At 39.9% G+C, this 24,638-nt stretch overlaps 1 protein-coding gene across 5 annotated transcripts in view; it reads left to right on the forward strand.

Annotated features, from left to right (window-relative positions):
• HIPK3 (homeodomain interacting protein kinase 3) overlaps nt 1-24,348 on the forward strand; it is a 93,092-nt gene extending 68,744 nt beyond the window's left edge. For all 5 annotated transcript variants that reach the window (XM_066638232.1, XM_066638241.1, XM_066638250.1 and 2 more), the window contains exons 4-16: nt 1,239-1,358; nt 2,190-2,276; nt 2,975-3,159; nt 5,765-5,921; nt 7,433-7,556; nt 10,889-11,007; nt 11,787-11,908; nt 11,999-12,160; nt 13,203-13,499; nt 15,351-15,491; nt 17,772-18,007; nt 18,246-18,373; nt 20,000-24,348. In XM_066638232.1, the coding sequence (XP_066494329.1) occupies nt 1,239-1,358; nt 2,190-2,276; nt 2,975-3,159; nt 5,765-5,921; nt 7,433-7,556; nt 10,889-11,007; nt 11,787-11,908; nt 11,999-12,160; nt 13,203-13,499; nt 15,351-15,491; nt 17,772-18,007; nt 18,246-18,373; nt 20,000-20,473 (2,352 nt within the window). In that variant the 3' untranslated portion in view covers nt 20,474-24,348. The remainder of the gene's footprint in view (nt 1-1,238; nt 1,359-2,189; nt 2,277-2,974; nt 3,160-5,764; nt 5,922-7,432; nt 7,557-10,888; nt 11,008-11,786; nt 11,909-11,998; nt 12,161-13,202; nt 13,500-15,350; nt 15,492-17,771; nt 18,008-18,245; nt 18,374-19,999) is intronic.
• The last annotated feature ends 290 nt before the right edge of the window (nt 24,349-24,638 follow it).

The following is a 24,638-nucleotide window of genomic DNA, read 5'->3' on the forward strand; positions in this document are numbered from 1 at the left end:
CAAAGGGAGAAAATTAGTGGGAGGTTTTAAAACACCCGCAGTAGAATGGCGGCTATTAGAGAGAGAATTGTTATGAGGATCAGAGAGAAGTTACCTACCCTTAATCTGCTAGGTAGACTAGGGCATCCATTCTCAACCTTTTTGGGGGTACGACCCCTTAGTAGCTCTTCTCAGGTTTCAGGGCCCCAATCAATCAAGGTCACAACATAAACATAAAATTATCTTCTCGCAGTTTTCAGTCTGTGTCCCCCACTAAATATGCCAGGGGGTTATAAGGCTCCTGTTGAGAATGGCTGCACTAGAATATGATGTCTTTCTTTGCAGTGAGGCCCAGATGCACAGCTTCAGGTTCTAGGGGGGAAAAACAGCTATAAAAGTTCTCTTTTTGCAGGCACATAACTCTTCCAAGGGTGATGGTGGCTACAAAAGCAAGAAGCTTTCCTGAGTGCAGCAAGCCTTCCTAAAGCACATTGTGTGGAAGCTTTTAGTGGAAAAGAAATCACCACAAAATGGAGGAGTCTCTCTGGGAGAGATTGTAAAAGTGCACAGCGTGGGCACATTGGCAGATGGGCAAGATGTCTCAAAATGGTCATCCGTTGTAGATTGATTGATGCTTTGCAATATGCTTTGCAATATTTGACAATTCACATTAAGCACCATAGTGCTGACTTGTGTTGTAAAAATGGTTAAGGTCGGTAGTTCTCAAACTGGGGCATCGCAGTGCTCTAGCTAGGGGAGCCATGTCATGGTATGTCTAGCTAGCCATGTCTAGCTAGGGGAGCCAGCCATGCCAGGGTGGGGTGGGGAATGGCAGCAACAAGATCACCATGACCACCAGGGACAAAGGGGCTTTTTCCAAAACTTACCTCTGCCAGCACTAGCCTCCCAGGGGGAGAGCCTACTGATCCTTCTCCAGGGTTCCACGTACCTCAGTAAAGCTAAAAATAGTTATTGTGACCAACTTCTGGTTTGCTATCACTGTTCTTAGCTTTTCCGAGGTGCTGGGAGCCCTGCAGAGAGCTCCTTGCACCCCCCACCCCTGGAAGCTGGCCTGGCAGAGTTCTTAAAGTTTTTTAAAAAGCCCCTTTGTCACTGGTGGTGGCACAGTCATGGCAATCGTGTCACCTCTTTCCTTCCACCCCCACCAACACTTAGAGCGGCCCAAACTCTTTGAGAACGTTTTGGGAGCCGCTGGTATATGTTATTTCCCCCTCAAATAATTTGTTTTATCTCTCCAGATTCGTTACATTTCGCAAACACAGGGCTTGCCTGCAGAGCAGTTGTTGAACATTGGAACGAAGACCACACGATTTTTCTGTAAAGAAACTGATGTACCATATGCTGGTTGGAGATTAAAGGTAATAAGAGACCTTCAGACAGCACCCAGAGTTGCTGTAATTCATGTTTTCAACTGTGTACATTAAGGAATGGGGCTGCGTTGAAAGGTGTGGAACATCTTATAAACATTTTCTCCCACTGGCCGCTTTTGCCATGATTTCTTGGAGGATAGGACTTTTCAAAGACATCCCACTGTGTTGGACCCCACTTGGAACCCGAATATCGCATGAGCCTGCCCAGGTCCTCCTCTGGGTCCCTCCAGGGTCTGATGTCAGATAGCTGCTGACTAGGGGAGGATATTCTTGTTTGTCTTGCCTTATATACACAATATCATTCCCAGAAAAGCTCTAGCCCTGATATTTGTTTTGGTAACGGATAAATACTTTTTTCTTTGCTTGTTTTCAGCATGTTTTTTTTTAAACTAAAAATTGTAATTGTTCTAGCAGGTTTATCATTCTGATGTGATTCTGATTTGATGTGGCTTGCTATTTCATGCAATTCTAATTTAAAGTTTTCATTGTATTTGCTATTGTTTTAGTATGTATGCTGCCCTGGGAGGTTTAAGCCAAGTGTTCATTGGCCCATGTGATTCATGGCAAAAGTGGAATTGAATCTGGCTTTTGTTAAATGTAGCAATATATGCTGAAGCTACATTTGCTCTTAAGTAATATATGATCTTCACTTCCCTATTGGTAGCTTGGTGTTAAACATGGTTTAGATGTCACTTTATGGTCCAGTTTTAAATATTACAAATGAGCCTTCAAAAGTTGTTGTTGCTTTTGTCAAGTGTGTGAGCTTTTCTGATATGTTAAGAATAATGTAGAAGATATTTGTTTCTCAAATTTTCAAAGACACTGGAAGAGCATGAAGGAGAGACAGGGATGAAATCTAAGGAGGCCCGAAAATATATTTTCAACAGTTTGGATGATATAATGCATGTGAGTACATACATATTTATTAAGTTTTTTAAAAATACGTTTTACTTTTGTTTGTTTCACTCTGAGAAATTGTTTCTCTATAATTTGGGGTGTCATCTTTGCAGAAAATATTGAGTATACATGATGTTTATATCATGTATATTTCTATAGTCTTCTGCAATAGCTACAACCAATGCATATGGAATTAACAGTTCTTTTCCCCTGACAAGATATTCTGTTTCTTTACATAGTTTCATTTCTTTAAAAATTCAGATCTCTTCTCCATCCCACCTGTATGTGCAGATTTCCCCACCTCACCCCATTTCATCAGTTAGAACATAATGGTTTTATGCCCAGAAAAGATCTGTCAAACTAAGTCTTAAAAATAGTTTCCTTTATCTTACACTGTGAATCATCTTGGTTCTATCTAGATTAGACTAATGTTATAACAGATTTGAGTCCAAATTTAGCCTAACACAAATTTGTTCTTTTAATATATATATTAAAACTATAAACATTTATATTTCAGGACTTTAGTGACATTTCAACTCTCCTCACCCTTCATCACCTCTACTTGTGGGCTGACTCATAGAGTGTGTTTGTGATAGTGATGTAATTACAAATGAGAATGCTGGTTTATTTGAAGAAAAAAGAGAAAGTAAAATGATCAAATTCACGTGAACGTTTCATTGTTTGTTGGTCATTCATTTTATTATCAGGTGAACATGGTGATGGATTTGGAAGGAAGTGACCTGTTGGCAGAGAAAGCAGACAGAAGAGAGTTTGTCAGCCTGTTGAAGAAAATGCTGTTGATAGACGCTGACTTAAGAATCACTCCAGCTGACACGCTGAACCATCCTTTTGTTACCATGAAACACCTCCTAGATTTTCCTCATAGCAACCAGTATGTTGTATAAAACACTTGTTAAAAAAAACTATTCTAGTTTCCATGTTGCCTGTGCTGCTATTTTGCTAAAATCATATTTGATTCTGAACCAGTGTCTTGCAATCATTGGTATAGATTGGGCAGAGCCATGGAAATCTATTCCCACTGCCATTACACTGGCTCTCTCAGTTATAGATGTCCAAGTTATGGATGACTGTGCTGCCACTCTTGTGCAGGTGCAATACGTCCTCTGTGGTGCTTTTACACAAAAGCAATAGTGTTGGGCCAGCAAGACTTGGCTATCCCATGCTACATATGTTCCAACATCTGGGAGACCTCTAGAATGGAAGTTGTATGTATGTTGGGGGACTTAATGTGCACTAGCACTTCATTTATCGTGCTGCAAGTGCACCACCTTCATACTGTCATTAAAGGGAGACTCCATCAATATTAAGTAGTGTTATTGGTAGCTTTACTGATGTTCTACAACCCAGTTAGTTATTTACTTCAGCTCTGCTTCATTGATGCTTCTGTATATGTATGAATGTCTGCATCTGTTTGCTTACAGTCATTTACTCCAAGTTGTTTCACTCTCTAAGTCAGGTAGGTTGACATTGGCCACTGGACCATTCATGAACATTTAGAGCAAGCAACCATGGAATAATGGTTGCAACCATGCCAGAGTTGTAGGAGAATTTTAGAATGTTGTTTGTGACTAGTCAAGGGAAATTGGAATCCTGCAGCATCCTATTCCCTTATGTTGGGTTCACGACGACATGATGGTCAATCACAGAGTTGGACAAGAATTGATTATAACAGCAGTTCCCAAACTTTTTGGTACTGTGACCCGCTTTGAACTCTCTGCACTGCAGTAACAATGCACTGCTACTGTACATCATGTGAGACTCCAGAGGCCTCTTACAGGATGGCAGTTCACTCTACCAGCCTCTGCGGGCCTCATGATTGCCCACAGAAGGCTCAGAAAGTCACTTCTGGTTGTCAGAAGTCACTTCTAGCAAAACTCCTTTCAGAAGCTTCTGTGGGCCATTTGGAAGTCTGTGAAGGCCAATGGGGTAGGTTGTCTAGGGTAGGCTAGAAATGGGGGTGGCAGCACAGGAGGGCCCAGGTTGTGACCCACCAGGCATGGGCTTACAACCCACCAGTGGGTCTATACCCACACTTCGGGGAGCGTGGGACTATAAAGCTGAAAGTTCAGGTTATAGTACAGGGTATAGTACAGGTTGAGTCTTGGCATCCATGAGGGTTCCCCTGTGAAGCCCTGTGAAACAAAAGCAATTAATTAAACCCTTTAGGCAGCAGTTTTAAAATAACCTGCTTACCATGGTAACAGAGCAGACAGGCAATCCATCAATCTCCCTCTCTGGGGCTTAGAACAACTTTGTTTCAGCTGGGAGGCAGACACCTCCCTTCCCCCTGGAGCAATGAAAGAATGCAAAGAGATAATCACTTCCAAATTGCTTTTCTTTCCTTTGCAGATGCTCCAGAGGGAAGGAAGGGGTCTGCCAGCTGAAACAAAGTTGTTCTAAGCCCCTGAGAGAGGGAGATTGATTGCCTGCCTGTTGCATTACCATGATATTTTAAGCCATTAACTGTTGTCATAAAGGGATGCTTTTAATTTAAAGGGCCAAGGTCATTAAGAGAAAACCATGGGTGAAAAATCTGCTGATAATTAGGTTATACCTGTACTGATAAACACATACAAAATTAAAGTAAGGCAAATAATGTGATGCAGATGTAAGTAAGCAGTGCATTTAAGAAGCAACCTAACAAGATGGATAAAGAATGAGTTTAACATTTTTATTTAAAATACTGTAGTTTTTGTTTTTTTAAAGTCCTATGTGGAGATAGTTTTAATTTAAAATGTGTTAGAGCACAAAGATCTCCTTATTGGTTTTAGTACTTATCCACTGCATTCTTTAAGTAGTGGGGGAAATAAAAAATGTTAAATAATGTGTTTTAAAATTAAGCTCAGCAGGTTGGATGGAAGTAAGGTTGCACAAAAGCATTTTCAGCTTCTGTAAGGGACGGCAATTTCTGTTGACCACTCCCCCATGTTGTCAACTATATCTGTCTCTGACCCTCAGTTTGACTTGGGAGTGAGGGCATGGTTGGTGTGGCACTGTTGAGGAGGGTGAAAGTTCTGTTCTGCGAGTGGAACAGTATCTGTGGTTCTCTGAATCTTGGTCAGTGGTCGCAAGTTGCCCTTTTGAAAAATAACTTTATATTTACAATAAATATATTGTAGCCTATTGGATAAAGTGGAACATTGTTCCAGCAAAATATATAGCATCAAATCTAAACTTTTCCAATAGTGTATAGCAGTTGAAGAAGACATGCAGTTTCATAAATGATACAAATTGCTGTTGTGTATACCAGAATGAGAGCAAAAAGCTTTCCTTTTATTTTTTTAACTGAGGTTTTAGAATTCACACAAGTAATTGGTCTCTGAAATAAATAGTCTGAGCAGCCCTGTGACTGAGTGGTTTGAGCTTTATGAAGCAGTGGGGGTTCATTTTTATCTTGCTGTGCGCATCACCTTTCCTTAATTTACAGGTTTTTTGGTCTTGAAACTTTTTTTAAAATGTGCTTCCTTTTTCATCAGAGTGAAATCCTGTTTTCATATCATGGACATCTGCAAATACCGATCAAATTCATATGATACAAATAATCGCAATAAAATGCAGCTGAGAACAGTGGCCTCAGGCAGTGCACCAGGTCTGACTGCTAATTTTGCCAAGTTGGGCACAATACGAAGTCAGGTAAGCACCTTTGACTACTCTGCTTCTCTTCTTACCTGACCCCAACATTTAGATGAATATAGGATAATGAATGAATGAGAGAGAGAGAGAGAGAGAGAGAGAGAGCTGCTTCAGGGCACCAGAAGGGAAGAACTGTATATCTAGTTTTAGTTGAATGGCTTGGACGATGCAGCTATATCTTATTTTATGTACTCCATCCTGAGGATTTTCCTAACTTGAAACTTGAAAAAGATGGAGAAGAAATTAAACCATTTCTGCCCAATGTTGCATCAACAAGGCCAAATGTCTACACCTGTGAGCCAGGCAAAAATGGGTTAAGTAAAAAGTACCAGTATTAGGTTGCTTTTGGCTCTGGGGCAGTCCTCCATGTCACGCAGTGTAGAGCTGTATAGTAAGACTCAGTGGAGTCTTACTGCGACTACAGATACTGAGGATTCAGGGGTCAACCTGGCCAGGTGGACTCTAATGGGTGTGGGCCATTGGTCGGTGTCCAACTTGGCCAATTCCTGGTACCATGGCTTGCAAAACCAAACCTTTTCCATTTCATGTATCTGAAGAAGTAAGCTGCAAAAGCTTGTACCACAATACAGTAGTTCAACCTTAAAATGCCACTGTACACTGCTGTTTCTGCACGTAGCTTGGCTTTGGGCTGTGATGGAGGTGCACCCAAATAGGAAGGGTAAGTCTCCTGTGCTAGCTCACCATATCCATATTGTCTCAGATAGAACTTTCTTCCTGTGAGGAGTGCCAAAAGCTAACCCTAATTAGGATCTTACAGATCTCCCAAAGGGAGTAAGAATTTTCTACATCAGACAGCATAGAGCACTGAAAGAAAAGTAAGGCATTGGTGCTTCCTGTAGTGGCCATTGTGCTGGCTACTAATGAAGCCACATTCTATACTTTCTTATTATGAGGCTGTAAGTAGTTGGAAGTCCAGAAGTGGCTTGATTTTTTTTTTTAAACCAGGATATTTTTCAATATTTATCAGCCTTGATCCCTACTTCTACTCCTTACTTGCTCTCGTTCTCTCCCACCACTTGGCAATATGATAAAGAGTGGGCTCCAGTGGTAAAGAGTTGTGTGTATGCCCTCCAATTGCAGCCCTTAATTTCTTGCACCGGGCTTAGTCTCAGCTACAATCCATGAACAAATTTTTCAGGTTCCTCTTTTCCTGGGTCCCTCAGAAAACATTTCACAAAATGTCAATCTTGGCAGATCATGGGAGTGTTTGTATTCTAAAAATGTTTTATTATAGCACCCCCATGTGGCATAACGTTTCACTTGCTGGTATATGTTGGATAATCAAATTCATCATTATGTATTTAGATTTGTGTGTTAGTCTCAGAATAATATTGTAATATAATACAACATTATCATTTAAGGATTTTAAAAATGTTCATTGCTCAACTTTGTCACAGTAAACCAAACACTTAATACAGCATATATTTATATAGCAAAATGCTCTTAAGTCATTTTAATTTTATTACGTTTTGTTTTGTACAATGTTTCAGGCATTAGCTGCATCTGCACATTCAGTGTTGCACCATGGAATACCACTACAGGCAGGAACAGCTCAGTTTGGTTGCAATGATGCCTTTCAGCAAACACTGATTATATGTCCCCCTGCTATCCAAGGTATGGCCTATTAAACATATTTATTATTTTTAAAAATACAATAGCTACTGCTATTTAAATAGAATTGCCATTAAGTCTGTGGGACAAAGTGAAGTGAAAACTGGAAGAAATATTTATGTTTTTCAAAGTGTATTCAGAGGACATAAGTGTTCATTTCTAAAAAGGAAACTGCCTCTTGAGAAGACGACTTTCACTTTTTAAAAAATGGCTTTAAATTCTTTTTTGTTTAAGCAAAAATCATGGTGGCCTAGCGTGCTCTTTCTCTGTGTGTGTGTTCTGTGGGAATTGTAAGATTGTTCTAGCTGTACAGGTCAAATGTCTACAGTGTTGAAATTTTTGTTGCTAAATAATAAGTTTCATTGCATAACAAAATCTGTCTGCATATGTTGTGAATTGGGTTCAAAAAATCTTCAACTCATTATTTTTGCTCGAACTTGGGCAGAACAACTAAGATCTATTGCTGGTTTTTCCTTTTCTTTAACTGAACTGATTGACAGTGTGAGCTGTGGTAGACAAGTGTTTAGTTTTTGGATGAGAAAATTGGAGGATGATAGAGTTACTGCATTTTGAAGTACGTTTCTTTACTCTTATCTCATGCCTAAATGCATTGTTTCCTCCAGTGACACTAATGTTGCTCATTGTTATGACATGAAATCAGTAGAGGATATAGAGATCTTTCAAATAAGATTGCATGAGCCAGTAGTAAAACTATTTTATGCTGGTTCTGTTATGCTTAGGAGCATTGCTTAAACTAATTGCTGCTTGAATGCTGCTTACCTCAGTTAAAAAAATTTTATTTGAGCCATCTGAATGGGTATTGTACAGTTAAAGTAAAAACATCTCTTTTGCTCTATCTTTGCATCCTATGGCAAGATTTTAGAAGTTGACAAGGCAGTGAACTATAAAATATAACAGTGCTAAAAGACCATTGTAAAAATGAGTGACTGTTTTTACTAGCTTCAGTGCGTGACTATTCATACCATTTTTGAGAAAACCTGTTAGAATCTTAAAGGCAATGTTTTTAGTGTATAGTTGCTCAAACACATGCCACATTGTGAAGATGTTATAGGTATTGTGCCAATGTCTGTCCTTGGGCAGCCCAATCCTGAGCTGCCCAGGATTGCAGCAGCACCAAAAATGGCTGCTGCTGCATCCTGCACACTCAGTGGGTAGCACTGGTGGCTCCTCGGTGGCGCAAACTTAGGGGGGTTTGGGGTGCTCAGAGTTCTTTGTTCTCGAACCCTAAAGCCCTCAAGGCCCCCTGTTCAGTAGTACTGCCACCACCCTGTATGTGCCAGTGCCTCAGTCCAGGGACACTAAGACCCTCTAGGCTTAATTCTATCCCTTGCAGTCACTGAGCACTTTCTCCAATTAAAGCGTCAGTCCTCAAGTTACTAGTCCTCAATGAGCACTTGGTAGCTTGCTGAACTGCTAGGCAGGATTCTGAACCTTTGTCCCCAACAGACAATGAAACAACTTGGTAAAAGAGATTTTAGTTTAAGTACATAAGGTTACATAAGTTACAGTAAGGCAGCAAATGCTAGAGGCATAAACATCTAGGAAACATATCAGCAATAAAATAATAAAGCTAACTGGCTATCTCTATTAATACCTAACTCTTACCTGGGTCAGCTTCTCTTGTAGATCTTTTAGCTCCAGGCTACCTGTGAGGCCAGATGCCCATGGTGGACAATGGAGCACCGGCGTGCAGGATCTTGCACCCAAAAACAACAACAATAGTATTTATACACTGCTTTTCAACAAAAAGTTCACAAAGCGGTTTACAGAGAAAATCAAATATCTAATGGCTCCCTGTCTTAAAAGGGCTCACAATCTAAAAAGATGCAACACCAGCAGACAGCCACTAGAAAAGACACTGCTGGGGTGAGGTGGGCCAGTTACTCTCCCCCTGCTAAATAAAAGAGGAGCACCCACTTGAAAAAGTGCCTCTTAACCAGTTAGCAGGGGTTAAAAACTCTGCCCAAGAAGAAGCACGCACACCCCTTGGGGCGCTCATTATTATACTTATGCTAATAGTGCTGAGGTGTCTTCATACTTATTTAGACTGTCCAGTCAGAAACTTTTGAGGACAGAACCTTCTTGGAATGGGTCTGGTTGCTAGCCCTCCTAGTTCTTACCCCTCTCAAATGGAGATCCACAGCTGGACTTCATCAGCTTGATAAGGCACCTTTCTGTCTGCAGAGGTGCTAACATTCCAGTGGGTTGTAATTCTTGTTGTCTGTCCTTTCTGGCCAGCAAAGGAGAGTCAACAATCTTTTTGTTTGTTTACTCACATTCTTGCAGCTAGGAACTGCTAGCCGCTTCTCCGTTACTGACTTAGTTTGGTTCAGGCTTCACATGCTAACCAAGGCCTAACATGTACATATCCATGACACTCGGGAAAAGGGGACTTCTGTTCCTTTCCCTCTTGTAAGGCGATTAGTTCTGCAGTGGGGCTACTCGATTCTATGGCAACCCATGGGTCAGTGTAGAATTGAGCCTCCATGTTGAGCAGATGGCCCGACATGGAGGCTCAGTATCAGCTCCACCTGTTCTGCCTCTCTCCCACCCTGCTCCTTCCCCCTAGCATGTTGCCTTCCTCTCTCCCCCGCCCCAGAACGCCTACTATCCACCTACCTCTCCGCTACCCAGTAGTCTCCACAACCACTGAGTGGTGGAGCACTGGCACTAGCCCAGTGCTGATCTAGCACCGGCACTGAGGACCACAAACGTGCCTTATGGCATGCGCAGCATAGGATTGGGCCCTTAGTCTGCCCGTGTGCTTGTCAAATGCTGTTTAGTTTGTGTTTTCTAACAAGGTTTTCCTTATCTGTTTTGCATTTTGCTAATGCTTTACTTTTACTTCCTTGACAGAATTTCTGTTATGTGTTATCAGTTGTGTTTGGAAATCTAGGACTAAAATGGTGCAAACCTTGTGGAATTTCTGTTAATGCCAAGTATAAGCAATGACTCCTTTATCTGATAGCTCCTGCTACTAAAGAGTAATGGTGTGTGCCAGCTGCTTAATCCTAGAACTAAAAAGCATACATCTGATGAGTGTATGGTTTATTTGATATAAAGAAGGAAAATGGAGGGGAAAAGAGCATGCAGGGATGCTCTTGGTTGCTATATCTTGGTTTGGTGATAAGCTAAAATGTTTGAATTTGAGTCCTTATGATTCGCATGAATTTCCCATCAAAAGCATTTGTATCAGTTGAAAGACCAAAGGGAGTATAATTCATGTGATAAAATTCCAAGTTCTCCTGTAAAAAATGACATTTCTCTACATAAAGTAAGTTTAAGGCTTAACCTTTTTTCCATTTCTTAATTAGGAATTCCTACTAATCATGGGAAGCCTAATGGTTACTCAGTGAGGGTCGATAATGCAGTGCCATTGGTAACACAAGCACCAACCTTACAGCCACTCCAAATTAGAGGGATCCTTTCTCAGGTATGTTGACTTGTTTAGTGCTATAGACATCACAATTTGAGCAAAATACAGACATTTACAGGTCCAACATTTTTAATACGCTGATTTTTTTAAATCCCTGGATTAGACTTGACACCGATGGCCACTGCATATAAGGACCCTGCCGATCCCTGGAGAAGGGGAAAAAACATGTCCCCATTCTAAAAACCGCTTTTCTAGGGAATCAGTCAGGGAGTCAGTTAAAACTGATGTTTTCAGCTAGCTCAGAAAAACAACCCCTTCCCTTTCCCCTCACTGAAGAATAGAACACGGAAGTGATTAATCATTTTCACATTCCACTTCCCAGAGAACCAAGGTGAAGGGAGGGGCCATCCCTCTTGGAGTGAGATGAAAACAGCAGCCCCAATTGACTAACTACTGGTTCCTTGTTTTGACTACTTGTATTTAACATGGTTTTTGGTATCTGCGGGGAGTCCCCAGAACCAAATCCCAGGGGATACTGAGACATGACTGTATCTGAGAGTTCTTTTAAAAATTATATTACGTTAATTGGGAGGAGGCTATCTCAGTAGTCAAGCCTGACTACTTCAGGCTTCAATTGGAGAAAGTCCCATGCTCAGTTTCGTACAACTGGTAAGATCTGTATCAGCAGTACTGGAAAGACCTCTTATCTGGATCTTTGGAAATCTGCTACCAGACTACTCAGACAATACTAAGGTAGATGGACCAGTGGTCTTAACCAGTGTCAGGGAACTTCATGTGTTCACTGTTCTACATAATGTTTTTTGTGTTTACAACAGACATGGTCTAATAGAGCCCAGCAAATATTGCTTCCAGCATGGCAACAAGTAACGCCTGTGGCTCCTCCAACAACATTAGCTTCTGATTCTGTGGCTGGCCCACAGAGACTTGGAGAATGGGGGTATGTCCACAAAGTTTTTATTTTACAAAAACTTGTTTAATATGTAAAAACAAGCATCAAACTCTGCCTTATTTCCTCTTCCCTCCCCAGGAAGGTGATTCCTCATGGTAACCATTACAACTCAGTGATGGCGCAGTCTCTCTTAACCAATCAAATAACTTTTTCTGCCCCTCAACCAATCAGTGTGGGCATTGCACATGTTGTCTGGCCTCAGCCCACACCCACCAAGAAAAATAAAGTGTGCCAGAACAGGTTGGTATTATATGGTATTTGTGGTTGGTTTTAGATGTAAGAATCATTCAGAATCCTTTTACAAAGTCTACTGTAAGCACTGCATGCTCAGCAGATTGCTGTTAACACCCAAATTAGTTTGTTTGGAAAACTTACTACTTTAAGTGTTGTGTTACGGCCTAAATGCCTCAGAAGCCAATTGATTAAATGCAAGGGATGGATACAAAAAGGGAAATAATGCTCAAGTGACATTTGCTGCCTTTGAGCACTCTGTGTTGGTGGCAGTGGTGGCTTTGATTAAGTACATACAGAAATACTCCTTATTTTGATGATTTTTAAAAATTCAGGTAGTCCTAGTTAGCTGCTCTAAATTTAAAGTATGTGCATGAGGACTTGTCAAGTTTGACGTATTGAAAATAGACACAATGTATAATAGTGGTCATAATAGAATAGTATTAAGAATAGTCTTTCTTTTGCTGGCAGCAAGAAACACTTTAAGTGCTCTGTGGAGAAAAAGTGCCCCTTCACTACAGAAGTTATTTACAAAGGTATGGGACATTTCAGTAATGGAGAAACCTAAGACCGTGAAGGACAGTTACATTGGTGAACTCTGTTAAGTAACACCTGATTCATGTCCACTGAAGTCAAGTGAAAATAATAACATGACTTCAGTGGATTTTGAATCTGATTCAAAAATGTCTATGGTGTCCAAGCCAGCATTTCTTCATTCCTCCTTTCCTTTTTAAGAGAATGGTTCCTTCAGCATATTGTATTACATTTCATTGGTAAATCCAACTTTAAACCTTGCATTGCAGCATCTGAACAATCCTGCTTGTGATATGTAATAGTTTCCTGGAAAGTTTTCCATTATTGCTCTGGAAAACAACATTTACAGTGTTATCTGTATGTTCATTGTTTTATGTTTCATTCATTGATTTATATTCATTGCTGTTTCAAAGTTTATGTTCTAGTTTAAGTTAATGGAGGGAGGGCAAAAATAAAATTACATTTATATAATAAGGAACCTCTTTTCAGAGTGTCTAAATGGATGTCTCTTTCACAGGAGTAATGTGTTACAAAATTCCAATATCCAAAATTCAGCATTTGTGTCTCCAAAGATAATTAATGTGAAGGCTGGTGAGAAACTAAGTTGTGTAGAAACACAGGACAATCATAACTCAGAGGGACAGGAAAGCAACTGTTGCAATTCATCTGTCAGGCAGGATCCTGATTCATCCGTTTCAAACAAACAACGTCAGGCTATCATCATTGCAGATTCCCCAAGTCCAGCAGTCAGTGTAATTACCATCAGCAGTGATACAGATGAAGAAGACTTGTCACAAAGGCATTCACTTGCAGAGTGAGTAGAGTCTATCTTCAGTAAACACGCTCTCAGTTCCCATGGATTTACTTATCTGCAGGAACAGAGTTGTTACTCGTGCACCTGTTCTTTGCAATCTGTGGCTGTTTGTTGCATTTGCAGCAATTCCGAAGATAGTTAAAGCTATTTTCAGGCTGTCTGTGGCACCCTTCTGTATCTGTGGCAGCCATTTTGAAGTTGTCCCTGCTCTTCTGAAGCTATTTTGCATCTAGTCAACTACTGGCAGTGTCCCAGAATGCCTTGCATCAGCTACTGGCACCTCAGAATACTTTGCAGTGCCACAGCTGGCTTGGGCTGCAGCTTTTGGAACTAGTGAGATTTCAAAGGTGTGCTTTTTCACCTGTTAATTTTTATTGTTAGCTCCTTTCTAGCAAGGGATGTTAGGCCATCTAGCAAAAGGGAGAACAGAAATGTGAGAGTATTGACAGAATACAACACTAGGCAGCCCATTTGCACCCTATATAGTGTATAGCATAGAGGGTCAGCAAACCTAGCTCCTTTAATCCCAAATAGGATTAATGATTCCATAATTATGGTTTCAGTATCAGCTGGGTTTTCAGGAACCTAACCCCAGCAGATAACGAATTGACTGTAGTTGCCCTTAAGTTTAACTTCTGCATTCCTAAGGGTCTTGCAATTTTGAGCTTCTGTTTGAAAGTTCAGTGCCAGTTAAATTGAGGAGGCGGGTGTATTTTAGTGGAATATTTGAATCAACTGTGGGTTGTGTGGATCGGTTTAGTTATGTGCACAAATGAAGTCTCTATGTACGATAGAAATGAAGCTTACACAAAGACATGCATGTGGAGATTTGTTGATGTACTATGGCAGGGGTGTTTTTGGCAGGAGGGCCACATCAGCTCTCTGACACTGTGTCCGGGACCTGGGAAAAAAAGAATTAATTTACATTTAAAATTTGAATAAATTTATATAAGTTTGCATAAATGAATATATTAAAGATGAACTTATATAAATGAATGAAGGTGTTGCAATAGCTCAACTGGGCCAGAGGCTCTCAGGAGATCAGAGGCTGGCCGTGGGCCGGATAGAGGCACTCCGCGGGCCGCATCTGGCCCCTGGGCCGGGGTTTGGAGACTCCTGCTTTAAGGAATGGGGGAGGGGGGCGAGGGCAGCAACACGATCCCCAGGATCATGTAACTGAGGGGGTGTGCTTGTACTTAGGGCTGCAGCAGGCTCCAGGAGGTGTGGAGAGCCCCATGCAGCCCTCTGCAGGGTTCTGCGAGACTTGGAATGTGATAAAAGCACAAACAACCTCCCAGTTTCACGTCACAATGAGAAATGGTTTGTGCTTGCTTTTTCACATTCCAAGCCTCGGGCAGCCCTGTGGAGGGCTGCGCAGGGCTCCCCACACCTTCTACTGCAGGCCTGAATAAGTACAAGCAGCCCCCTCACCCCCCCTTAGTGACAGGATCCTGGGGATTGCATCACCTCCCTTGCCACTCTCCTGAAAAGACTGACTTTGGGAGTAAATCTCCCAAAAAGTTTGAGAACCACTGCTTTACAGTGTTTAAACTGTATCTAGAAGCACAGTTTTATGTTTTAAATAATTTAACTTTTGTCATTTGAACTATACTTGATGTAAACATAATTTTCCCATTAAAACATTTGAAAAATGGAACATCCTTACGGCAAGTTGCAGCCCCTTTAAGTGCCCAGCTCTCTCCCTTTGTATTAGCCCACCACACTGTTAGCACTAAATTAATGCAGTCAGTAATTGGAGAGGTACTGTTGGAATTGAGTGAGAAGTTTGCAGGGTCAGTGCCTATAGGCACAGCAAAAGCATATCTAATTTTTCTCTTTTCTTCCCCTTAGGTGTAAAGGTAGCCTAGATTGTGAAGCTTGCCAGAGCACGCTAAACATGGACCGTGTGTGTTCATTAAGTAGTCCTGACAGTACTTTGAGCACTAGCTCATCTGGACAGTCCAGTCCATCTCCTTGCAAGAGACCCAATAGGTAAGACATGTAAAGACAGGTAAGACCTGGATTTTATGACCCTGTGTGAAGACAGTAGCCACAATTTTCCCATTAAAACGTTTGAGAAATAGAACATCCTCATGGCAAGATATGAATTTTGTTTTACAAGACCCCTGTGTATACAAGACTTAAGAATACCCTTTCGTAAAGTGGTTTTCTGAAAGCACCCTCAAATGTAGGGGTATAAGGTCAAAGGCTGTTTCTAGTCCACCAGAGTATAGCTAGTCAACCATAGAGAGCTGTGCCTCTATGTAACAACTCATTTGCAAGTTGAATATATCCACCAATTAGAGTAGATGGACCTGGGGTGGATTAGGGAGGAGAAGACTTAAGCAGTCTATGATGAGATCTTAACAAGTGTAATCTAACTAATTACAATTGTTCATTAGATATGCCGTTTCATCCTTTTTTTAATATGGTCATTGACATACTTTAAATTTGTGGTCGAAAATATTGTTAAGAGTTTGGGGCAGCAATGTTTTTTCTGGTTGCAGTGTTTTTTTTCTGGTGTTTGAATCACATGGTGTTAGCTTTATCCTTTTGCTATCTCCTGAGTACAGATTTGAGCAGGTAAAATTTTTCACGATTTTGCAGACATAACCCAAATTAGCAGCTTTGTTCTAGTTGTAACATCTTGGTTTTGTGATCATTCAAAAATATGTTGTAAAATTTCTAGTTGCCCTGACAACAGTTACCATAACAGCTAGGCTCCCCCAATTAAAGATGAGAGAAATTTCTAGGGCTAAACTAGTTGTTCTACAGAAAACATTTTTGGCATGAATAAGACTGGTGAGTCTTCAGAATACTTCCTTAGATCTCCAAAAGCTTTGAACTGTGGCTACAGTTTTGGTGTGCCTTATTGTCTGGGGAAAATAACTCTATTTCCTTTCTAGTAACACTGAGAGAGACGTAGGGCACAATCCTAACCAGGTCTACTCAGAAGTAAGTCCTGTTGTGTTCAATGGGGCTTACTCTCAGGAAATTGTGGAGAGGGGTTGCAGCCATAGCCAATTAGATTTTACAATTTATGTAGCCAGATCTGGTTGTATCCCTCCTCTCTGCAGCCCTGGTCAACATTTGTGTTATACTGCTGTTCAGATCAGTCCTTCCTAATAACTGTGATCAAGATTACTGAAAAGTGAGACTCTTGCCAATTTTGCTTAACCCTGGTAGTTACATTTTCCTTGTGTTTCCTTGATTTCCCTATTGCAAAGCAAGATACAGTGTATCTTAATCTGGAATGGTAGAAACACTAAGAATATTTGTTGTGATTGCAGTTAGTGCATTGGTCACTGTTGCTTGACATGTAAAATCTGCTATGCCGTTGCTTTGGCTGCTATACTGGCTGCCGATTCCTTTCCGAGCCCAATTCAAGGTGTTGGTGATGATCTTTAACGCCCTATTCGGCTTAGGAACGGGATACCTTAAGGACCATCTTCTCCCATATATTCCTGCATGTCCTCTGAGGTCATCAGAGAAGGCCCTTCTCAGAATACTTCCTCCACCTGAAGCCAGGGGGATGGCAGCAAGGTGTAAGATCTTCTCAGTTGTGTCACCACGCCTCTAGAACCAGCTGCCAAAACTTTAGTACATGGTTTCTGGTGAGGTTTGAAGACCCATCTATTTTACCTGGCCTTTGGGGAGGGAGGTACTCCCTAGGGACCCTTTAATTTTCATGCTGCTATCAATTATTTTATCTGTTCTTTTATTGTTTTTTAATTGTTACGGTTTTAATAGTTTTTTATTTTAATATTGTATTCTGATGTTTTAATGTTGATGTGATTGTTTTGTTGTACACCGCTTTGGGTTTTTAGAAAAGCAGAATAAAAATGCTTTAAGTAAACAAATTAATTGGTGACTCTGAACCTAGTAGGGACTTTCCTTTCCTTAAGCCATTTCTGCCCAAAGTTGCATATACGCATGTGTACACCTGTGGGCTGGGTAGAAATGGGCTGCAGCCCCTGTTCCTGCAGAAGCTCTGTTGTCCACAGTGCTGAAACCCACATGTAGATACAAGGCGTTGCTTTTCTTGTCATGATATGTTTGAAACAGAGACAAAGACACAAACTGCTTGGGAGCAGTTTCCTTTGGTATATACCAGAATAGAAATGATTTTGATAAGACCACACAACATTAAAACAATCAGCTGTACATTGCCTGTTTTTTATTATCTCTTTCTTAAATATTATACAAAAGAAATAAATTCCATGTAATAAGAGTATACAGTTTGTAACATAGTGCTTTACTTTATTATGATAGTATGTCAGATGATGAACAAGAAAGTGGCTGTGATACTGTGGATGGTTCCCCCAGTTCAGACTCCTCCGGCCATGACAGCCCTTTCTTAGAGAATAGTTTTGTAGAAGACACCAATGAAAACCCAGAAACAAGAACCTCAGCTAACTTGGAAGCCAAACCAGCTGTTTGCACTGTGGTAGTGCCACCAATGAGGATAGAGAACAGATTAAATGTAGAAAAGCAAATGTCTGACAAAGGTAATCAGAACTTGTTTTATTATCGCCTTCTCTTGAATATATCCATAGCAAATTATTTTACTGTTGTACAATACATTTTCTCCATTGTAACCATCAGTAGTGCATATATGGCCTTTTGGCTCCTTTAATGCCCCTAAAGGATTCTACCATTTTGCAATTAACCATGTGTTTTGACATAGTTAGTTAAATGTATTAGAAGCACATCTATTGAATACTTGTTCTGTCTATATTTTTATAGTTAACTCTTGTCAGCCACTGGTAAGGCGTCGCTCTGCCCGTTCAAAAACAAACCATCCTTCTGGCTTGGGTAACCGTCAGCGGAAATTGATGTCGGCATTCCACCAGCAGCACTCAAACCTCAGTCAGGTATGTGTGCAGACATATTTCAATACTTCATATGCGATTGGCTCCTCAAAGTTCAAGAACATTTATCTACTCCAATGAATCTGTTTTACTGAGGCAAATTACTGACCCAACCCAGCAGGTGCTTCATCCAGTGGGAGGAAGGAGGTGCAGTGGAGAGAAGAGGAAGGCATGGGAGAACTGCATGTAATTATAATGTTGCTGCGTTCAGCAGGCCGCACAAAATATGTTGGCTGGATGGATGTGGCCTGCAGGCTGTAATTAGGAGACCTCTGTATAAATCATGGACACATTACTTGGCAGCTTGTGATCTGTGTAATCTTTTTGGAGTGGAAACCTTGAAGAGGGTACAGCTTTAAGATCTCATTTCTTGATCTCCTTGGCAAAAGTAGCTACAGTTCTCTCAAACAAATTCCATACATAGATGTGCCCAAGATCATTTATGATGTTATATCTGGATTGACTCTAAGGAGCAGAGAGCATGAAATGAATAGAGAGAAATATATTCAAATTTTAGCTGAATATTATTCACTGTTCCTCTTGTTGCATCACATTTTGTGTGTTAGAGTACTTGGTCAGTAGTTAATACAGAAAGCTTTGAGCTTTTTAAGTTCTAAGGCTGCCTGTTGGTAATATCTGTAAGAAGGGATCATGAGCTGTTGGTGAAATTCACCCACAAGCAATGTCCTGTGTAGGCCCTGATTCCCAGAGTGGGTTAAAAGTGTCAGACTTGATGACAACACACTCTTCTTCCTTTCACAGTGCTAAGATTTGGGGTCAGTGAATGAAATTGATTGTCAGTAGGGTCAGAAGAGACAAAGAATACAGGTGGGGCCTTTTTATCCATGGGTTTGGTACCTCTTTATCCATGGGTTTGCCTCAGAAAGCCCCCAGGGGGTGGTGTCAAAAAGACACTTAACAGTTTTTGCAAAAACTGGAAATACCTTTCTGATACCTCAGGGTGGGGGGCTTTCTGAGGTCAGGAGAAGCAATGCATAGCCTCTCCAGGCCTCAGAACACTTCCAGATGGAACCAGAAGACACTGTGTTCAAAGGTACTCCGATGGTCCCCACCTGCCGATTCCACTGTCAGCTGGTTTCAGTATTAACAGGCTGGGGGTGGTCCAGGAATGGACTTCCCATGGATACCAGCATTCAACTGTACTTCTTATGCAATGTTCAATTAACTTACTACTACAAGATGTGGTGTTTGTTAATTCTAACTTACATGGCTTTTCAAAAAGGATATGACAAACGCAAGGTGAATATGTTTGTCAATAGCTATTGACCATGATAACTAAATGGAACCACTTCCCTGTGCTTTCTGCTTCAGACTTTCCTAGAAGCAACTAGCCACCATGGCTGCAAATAGAATGCTGGACAAGATGCTGGACCCTGATCTTGTCCACCAGATCAGTTCTCTTACATGCTCATTGGGGGAGGGGGAACAGTGAAAGGAGAAAGAAGCCCACCCCTATGATTCAGGCAGCTCTAGTGAGGGGGGAAGTAGTGTTGTGGTGGCTGGATGTATGGCCTAGATGTGGTGGCCACTCCAAAACTCAGGCCATTTTGGAAATGAGCAAAAGTGGTTTTTATAATTTGAAATTAACTGTAAGTTCTCTTGGGACAGGTTCAACACTATGGATCTGGGTCTCAGGAGTGGAATGGAAACTGTGGTCATTGGAGACAGCAGACGTATATCCCAACTAATGTTGCCAGTCATGCATTCTCCCTTCAGCATGGAAGTCCCACGCATACTTCGGTTCATGCGCATTTGGCTGGAAGTGCACATCTTGGAGGACAGCCTGCGATTCTATCTTACCCATCATCTGCACCTCTTAGTACTGCTGCTCCTGTTGCCCACATCCTAGCCTCACCATGTACCTCAAGACCACTGTTGCAGCACCCCACTTACAGTATCTCTCATCACAGTGGCATAGTTCATCACGTCCCAGTGGGCATAAACCCCCGACTGCTACCTTCCCCAACCATCCATCAGACTCAGTATAAACCAATTTTTCCTCCACATTCTTACATTGCATCACCTGCTTTCACAGGATTTCCACTGAGTCCAACAAAGCTCAGCCAGTATCCATTTATGTGAAAACTCAAGTACAGTATGCTGAGGAAGCTCAATGAATACATTTATCTGATTTGAGAGGAAAACATGGTATTCAATAAATAGTAGCCATGGCACAACAAGAAAATTATTTTTTTTAATCATATTAGACTTGGGTGCAATTTAAACAACCTTGAGCTTTAACTCACTTTTAATGTGTTTTTGCACATTTGGTATAACATGTCTTTAGTCATTATCTTCTTATAGAGTAACTCCAGACAGGTGACTTATGGGAGTAGAAATACAGTTTTGCTCCTACTATTTTTTATAAAATTGCCTTCTAACTAGTGCAAGACACGTCTACATTTGGGAAGCCATTGAGTGTACAGAATTAGAGCAACAGATGCACATGTGTCATCATTATTATGTATGAGTAACTTGTTTGTATTATGTATCTTGGTGTTCAGTGTTGAGTCACATATCTAAAAAGGTTGATCTGTTCTTCACATTGCATGTGTCCTTTGCATGGGCAAAATTAAAATTGCCTAGAAATTTGCTCTTAAATGTTGGTGTCCTAATAATCTCAGCTGCATTGTAAGCTGTTTCCACACATAGTGCCTTAAATATTTTGAGGTTGTTAATGTTACTATATTATATATGTTGAGGACTGCAGCACTTAACATTCAGATTTGCTGATTATTTGATAGAGTAATGCGCTCTCTCTTTCTCTCTCCTTTTTTAGTTGTGTGTGGTACAATTTTAGTATTGGGTGTGTTTTCTTTATCTAGAGGGCAGCATGTTTTGCTGTAGCTGAATTCTGCTGTCTGATACTTCCCCCCCAGAATGATCAGCTTAAAGGAAAGCATTTTGTAGTGCTTTAGGAAAAGTTGATTCAGTAGCTATTTTAAAAAATGGTGTTTTATACTGTTCAATGGAACTGCAATACAATCTAAGTAGTTTACTTTCGAAGTGTTTATGTCCAACTGGATTTAATAACCTGTTTAGAGGTGCAGTAGGCATGACTTGGCTAGATTATGAAAGAGAAAAGCAAAATGCTCATTGATTCATGCTGTGGTTTCATCTTAGCTTGAGCAAACCATGCAGTATTTAATAATAGTAGTGGAATATTTACTATTGAAGCTTGAAAAGATGTGAGTACTTTGTGTGCAATTTTTCATTTATGCATGGGAGAGATTTTAGCCTTTTTACATTATAGTATTTGTTCTAGCCTTTTGGGGATGTTTTCTGATTTAATACATTCCGTCAGGGACAACAAATTACATAATTTTTATTTTCCTAGGAAGTGCATCTTTTCTGTGTTTTTGTTCTTGTTGAAATAAAATTGCTTTTGCAGCACCAAAGACTTAATCATCCATTTCCTATAAAAGGTAGCTACTTTTTCATAGACCTCAAGTATATTGTAGTGTTAGGGATGGATTTAAAGGAAGGTATTAAAGTGATGCGGTGTTCTAGCTTATGAGGCAAGTAATAAATTGTATCATTTATCTTGAATGTATCATAGATAAGCTGCTATATAACGATTGCCACTTCAGATAGCTGTGAAATTAGGTGATTTAACTAGTTCTTAGCCTTCTAATTTCTGTATAAGTCTAGTTACATGAAATGGAAGTGGGGGTTGATTTTGTTTTGTTTGCTTTCATGTTTGGAGTGTTGTAACTACTATATTGTAAATGATGGAAAACAATTGCTTTTGTTATTTTTGGGTGTGTTATTTGCATCAGTATTTTATCTTCATTAACTATCACAGCATATAACTGGGTGTATCCATGTAATTTAATTTTTTATGTGCTCATATTGGCATTGTGTAGACACTTAAGAAACTGTATCTTGGTGGCTTGACAACCTTTTTTAATTATATATAAAAAAATTTCTGGAATACAGTTCTTGCAACATGAACTGGAATAGGAGTACAAAGGGTTTCTCTCTCAAGTGCAATTTTAAGCATCTTTACTTAGAAGTAAATCCCATTGAATTCAGTGGGGCTTACTTCTAGGCAAGTATGCATAGAATTGCAACCTCAGCAGGCTAACAGCTGATACAGTTTTTCTTTGCTCCATTAACACAAGCAGTGTTTTATTTAATGAATGTCTAGGTGAAATAAATGTGCCTACATTTTATTTGCTTTGAGGACTGAAAACTGATTTACTTTAAAGGACTAAAAACTGAAATACTGCAGTATTAGTTCAAAAAAACCAAAACCAGCAGTACGTTTTCATGGCCGAAAATGGAAATGAAATCCTAACTTTTCCCATTAGTCTTGATCCATACTCAGAAAATCACATGTCTTATGTGGTCAGTGAGGCTTTTGACCTGTTCCTTGTTTTAAAAGCAGCCTTTGTCCTGACTAGCAAGTTGCTTCCATAACTTGGGAAAATTCAAAAAGCAGTTTATAATCTGGCATGGGAGGCTGCTATTAAAAGAGTATGAAGTCTCACCAGGCATGCACAAAGTTTTGGAAGTACCTAAGAGTTCTCCAGATTGCGCTTCAGTGGTTTTTTGTAAACCTTATGCATTTTGTATAAATACATATGCACATGTGTGCATGTACACACATGCACGCACAACCTGTTTTAATTTGAAATTACGTATACTTAATTTCAGAAGCTTAACAGATGGAATCAAGAAAATCCTAAAGTTAGATGTGTAATGCTCCTTAACATTTATGGTTCAGCAAATTCCTATTTTCTGTTAACCGTGTTTGAGAATTGAGGTTTCTTGGTGGTGTCTCCATTGCTGGCAATGGAATCACCAGGAACCAAGAGCACCATAAATTAGCTGACTTTTCTATATGGGTAACAAAAAACGATTGCTTCTTTTTGTTTACTTGTTCCCTTCCTTGCTCTAAAATATTTACTGTGTTTTTAAATTGTGCTTAGGATATAAAGCTAATGTACTTGGCACACTAATCAGGTTAAACATAAAATCTCTGCTATATTACCCAGATGAAGCCTATGGCTTCTAACATATTGTTATAAAGCAAACATGTTTTACTTCTCAGAGGTGATAAATGAGATCTGCCACAATAAACACTGAGCGTAATATACTGCTCTACAACCAGTTCTGTAATGAGCATTGCAGTGAAGAACTCCATCTTTTGCCCTCTCTGACTACAGTACATAACTTTTACTCCAAGGCAGTTATTTTGATTCTGATTTGCTGTGAAATAACTTCGCTTGGTGTTTATCGTTTTAGAGGGCCAAGGGCTTGTCCAACAGAACTGCTTGTAAGAGAAAGATATGAAATTGTGGTCAAAGTAATTCCATATATACATTACTCTTCTAATGCCTTTTAAGTAAAACACTGCACGATGACAAAATTGCATACTATATTTAATTTGGAGATTAATTTTTATGTGAATTCCTTGTATTCAGTTTTTAACTTTAACTTTAATTCAGGGTGTGTTATTGATCAAATATACTACTGTATTAACTAATTATTTTGTTTTTAATTTTTAAATATTCTGTATTTTACTGCTAATTTTAACTTGGTTTGTGTTAAGTAAAAGCTAAAATCACACTGCAAACTGTAGAAAGATTTGTTTTCGAACTAATGTTATAGATTTGGTTACTAAGTTTGAACTGTTACAGTTTAGAAATTATTTGTAGACTTGTGGCTTTTTTTGTTTTAATTTCTGTGCTACACTAGTTTGCCATGTAGCAACTGCACTGTGCAATATTACAATAAGAGGACTGGGAATAAAATTTTATGGATGTAATGTTTCCTACAGTTTGCGATAGTATTTCTCTCTAGTTCTCAGTGATTTAAATGTGACCAAGCCTTCTGTACTTTGTCACAAAAAGCGGGTTTTCCAGGTGACTATTTTGGTGAGTGTCAAAATAAGAATTTATGGTGTATTACTGTCAAGATTCACTTTGAATTAAAATATATATTGCAGCAAATTGAAGTTATTGGCCTTTATTTTTATTAAACACATCAAGTTTAGATAAAAAGTCTAGAATCTTAAAGCTGTGTTATGACTTACAAACATTGTGTTTGAATGTGTTGTAAATTTCCTGATTTGCAGGCTGTATTCAGACCACCAGTGCTACTCCTAATCATCTCATGGTGTGGTCTTGTGGAAATACTTTAATGTAAGTGATATAATACTCCATGGACTCCAGATCATCTACTGACTGGATATTCAGCAAAAATGTAGCCTGCTTCACATACAGTGATTTTTGGAGTTCAT

The sequence above is a fragment of the Tiliqua scincoides genome, chromosome 1, assembly GCF_035046505.1.
Source record: "Tiliqua scincoides isolate rTilSci1 chromosome 1, rTilSci1.hap2, whole genome shotgun sequence".
In the NCBI taxonomy this organism is placed as follows: domain Eukaryota; kingdom Metazoa; phylum Chordata; class Lepidosauria; order Squamata; family Scincidae; genus Tiliqua; species Tiliqua scincoides.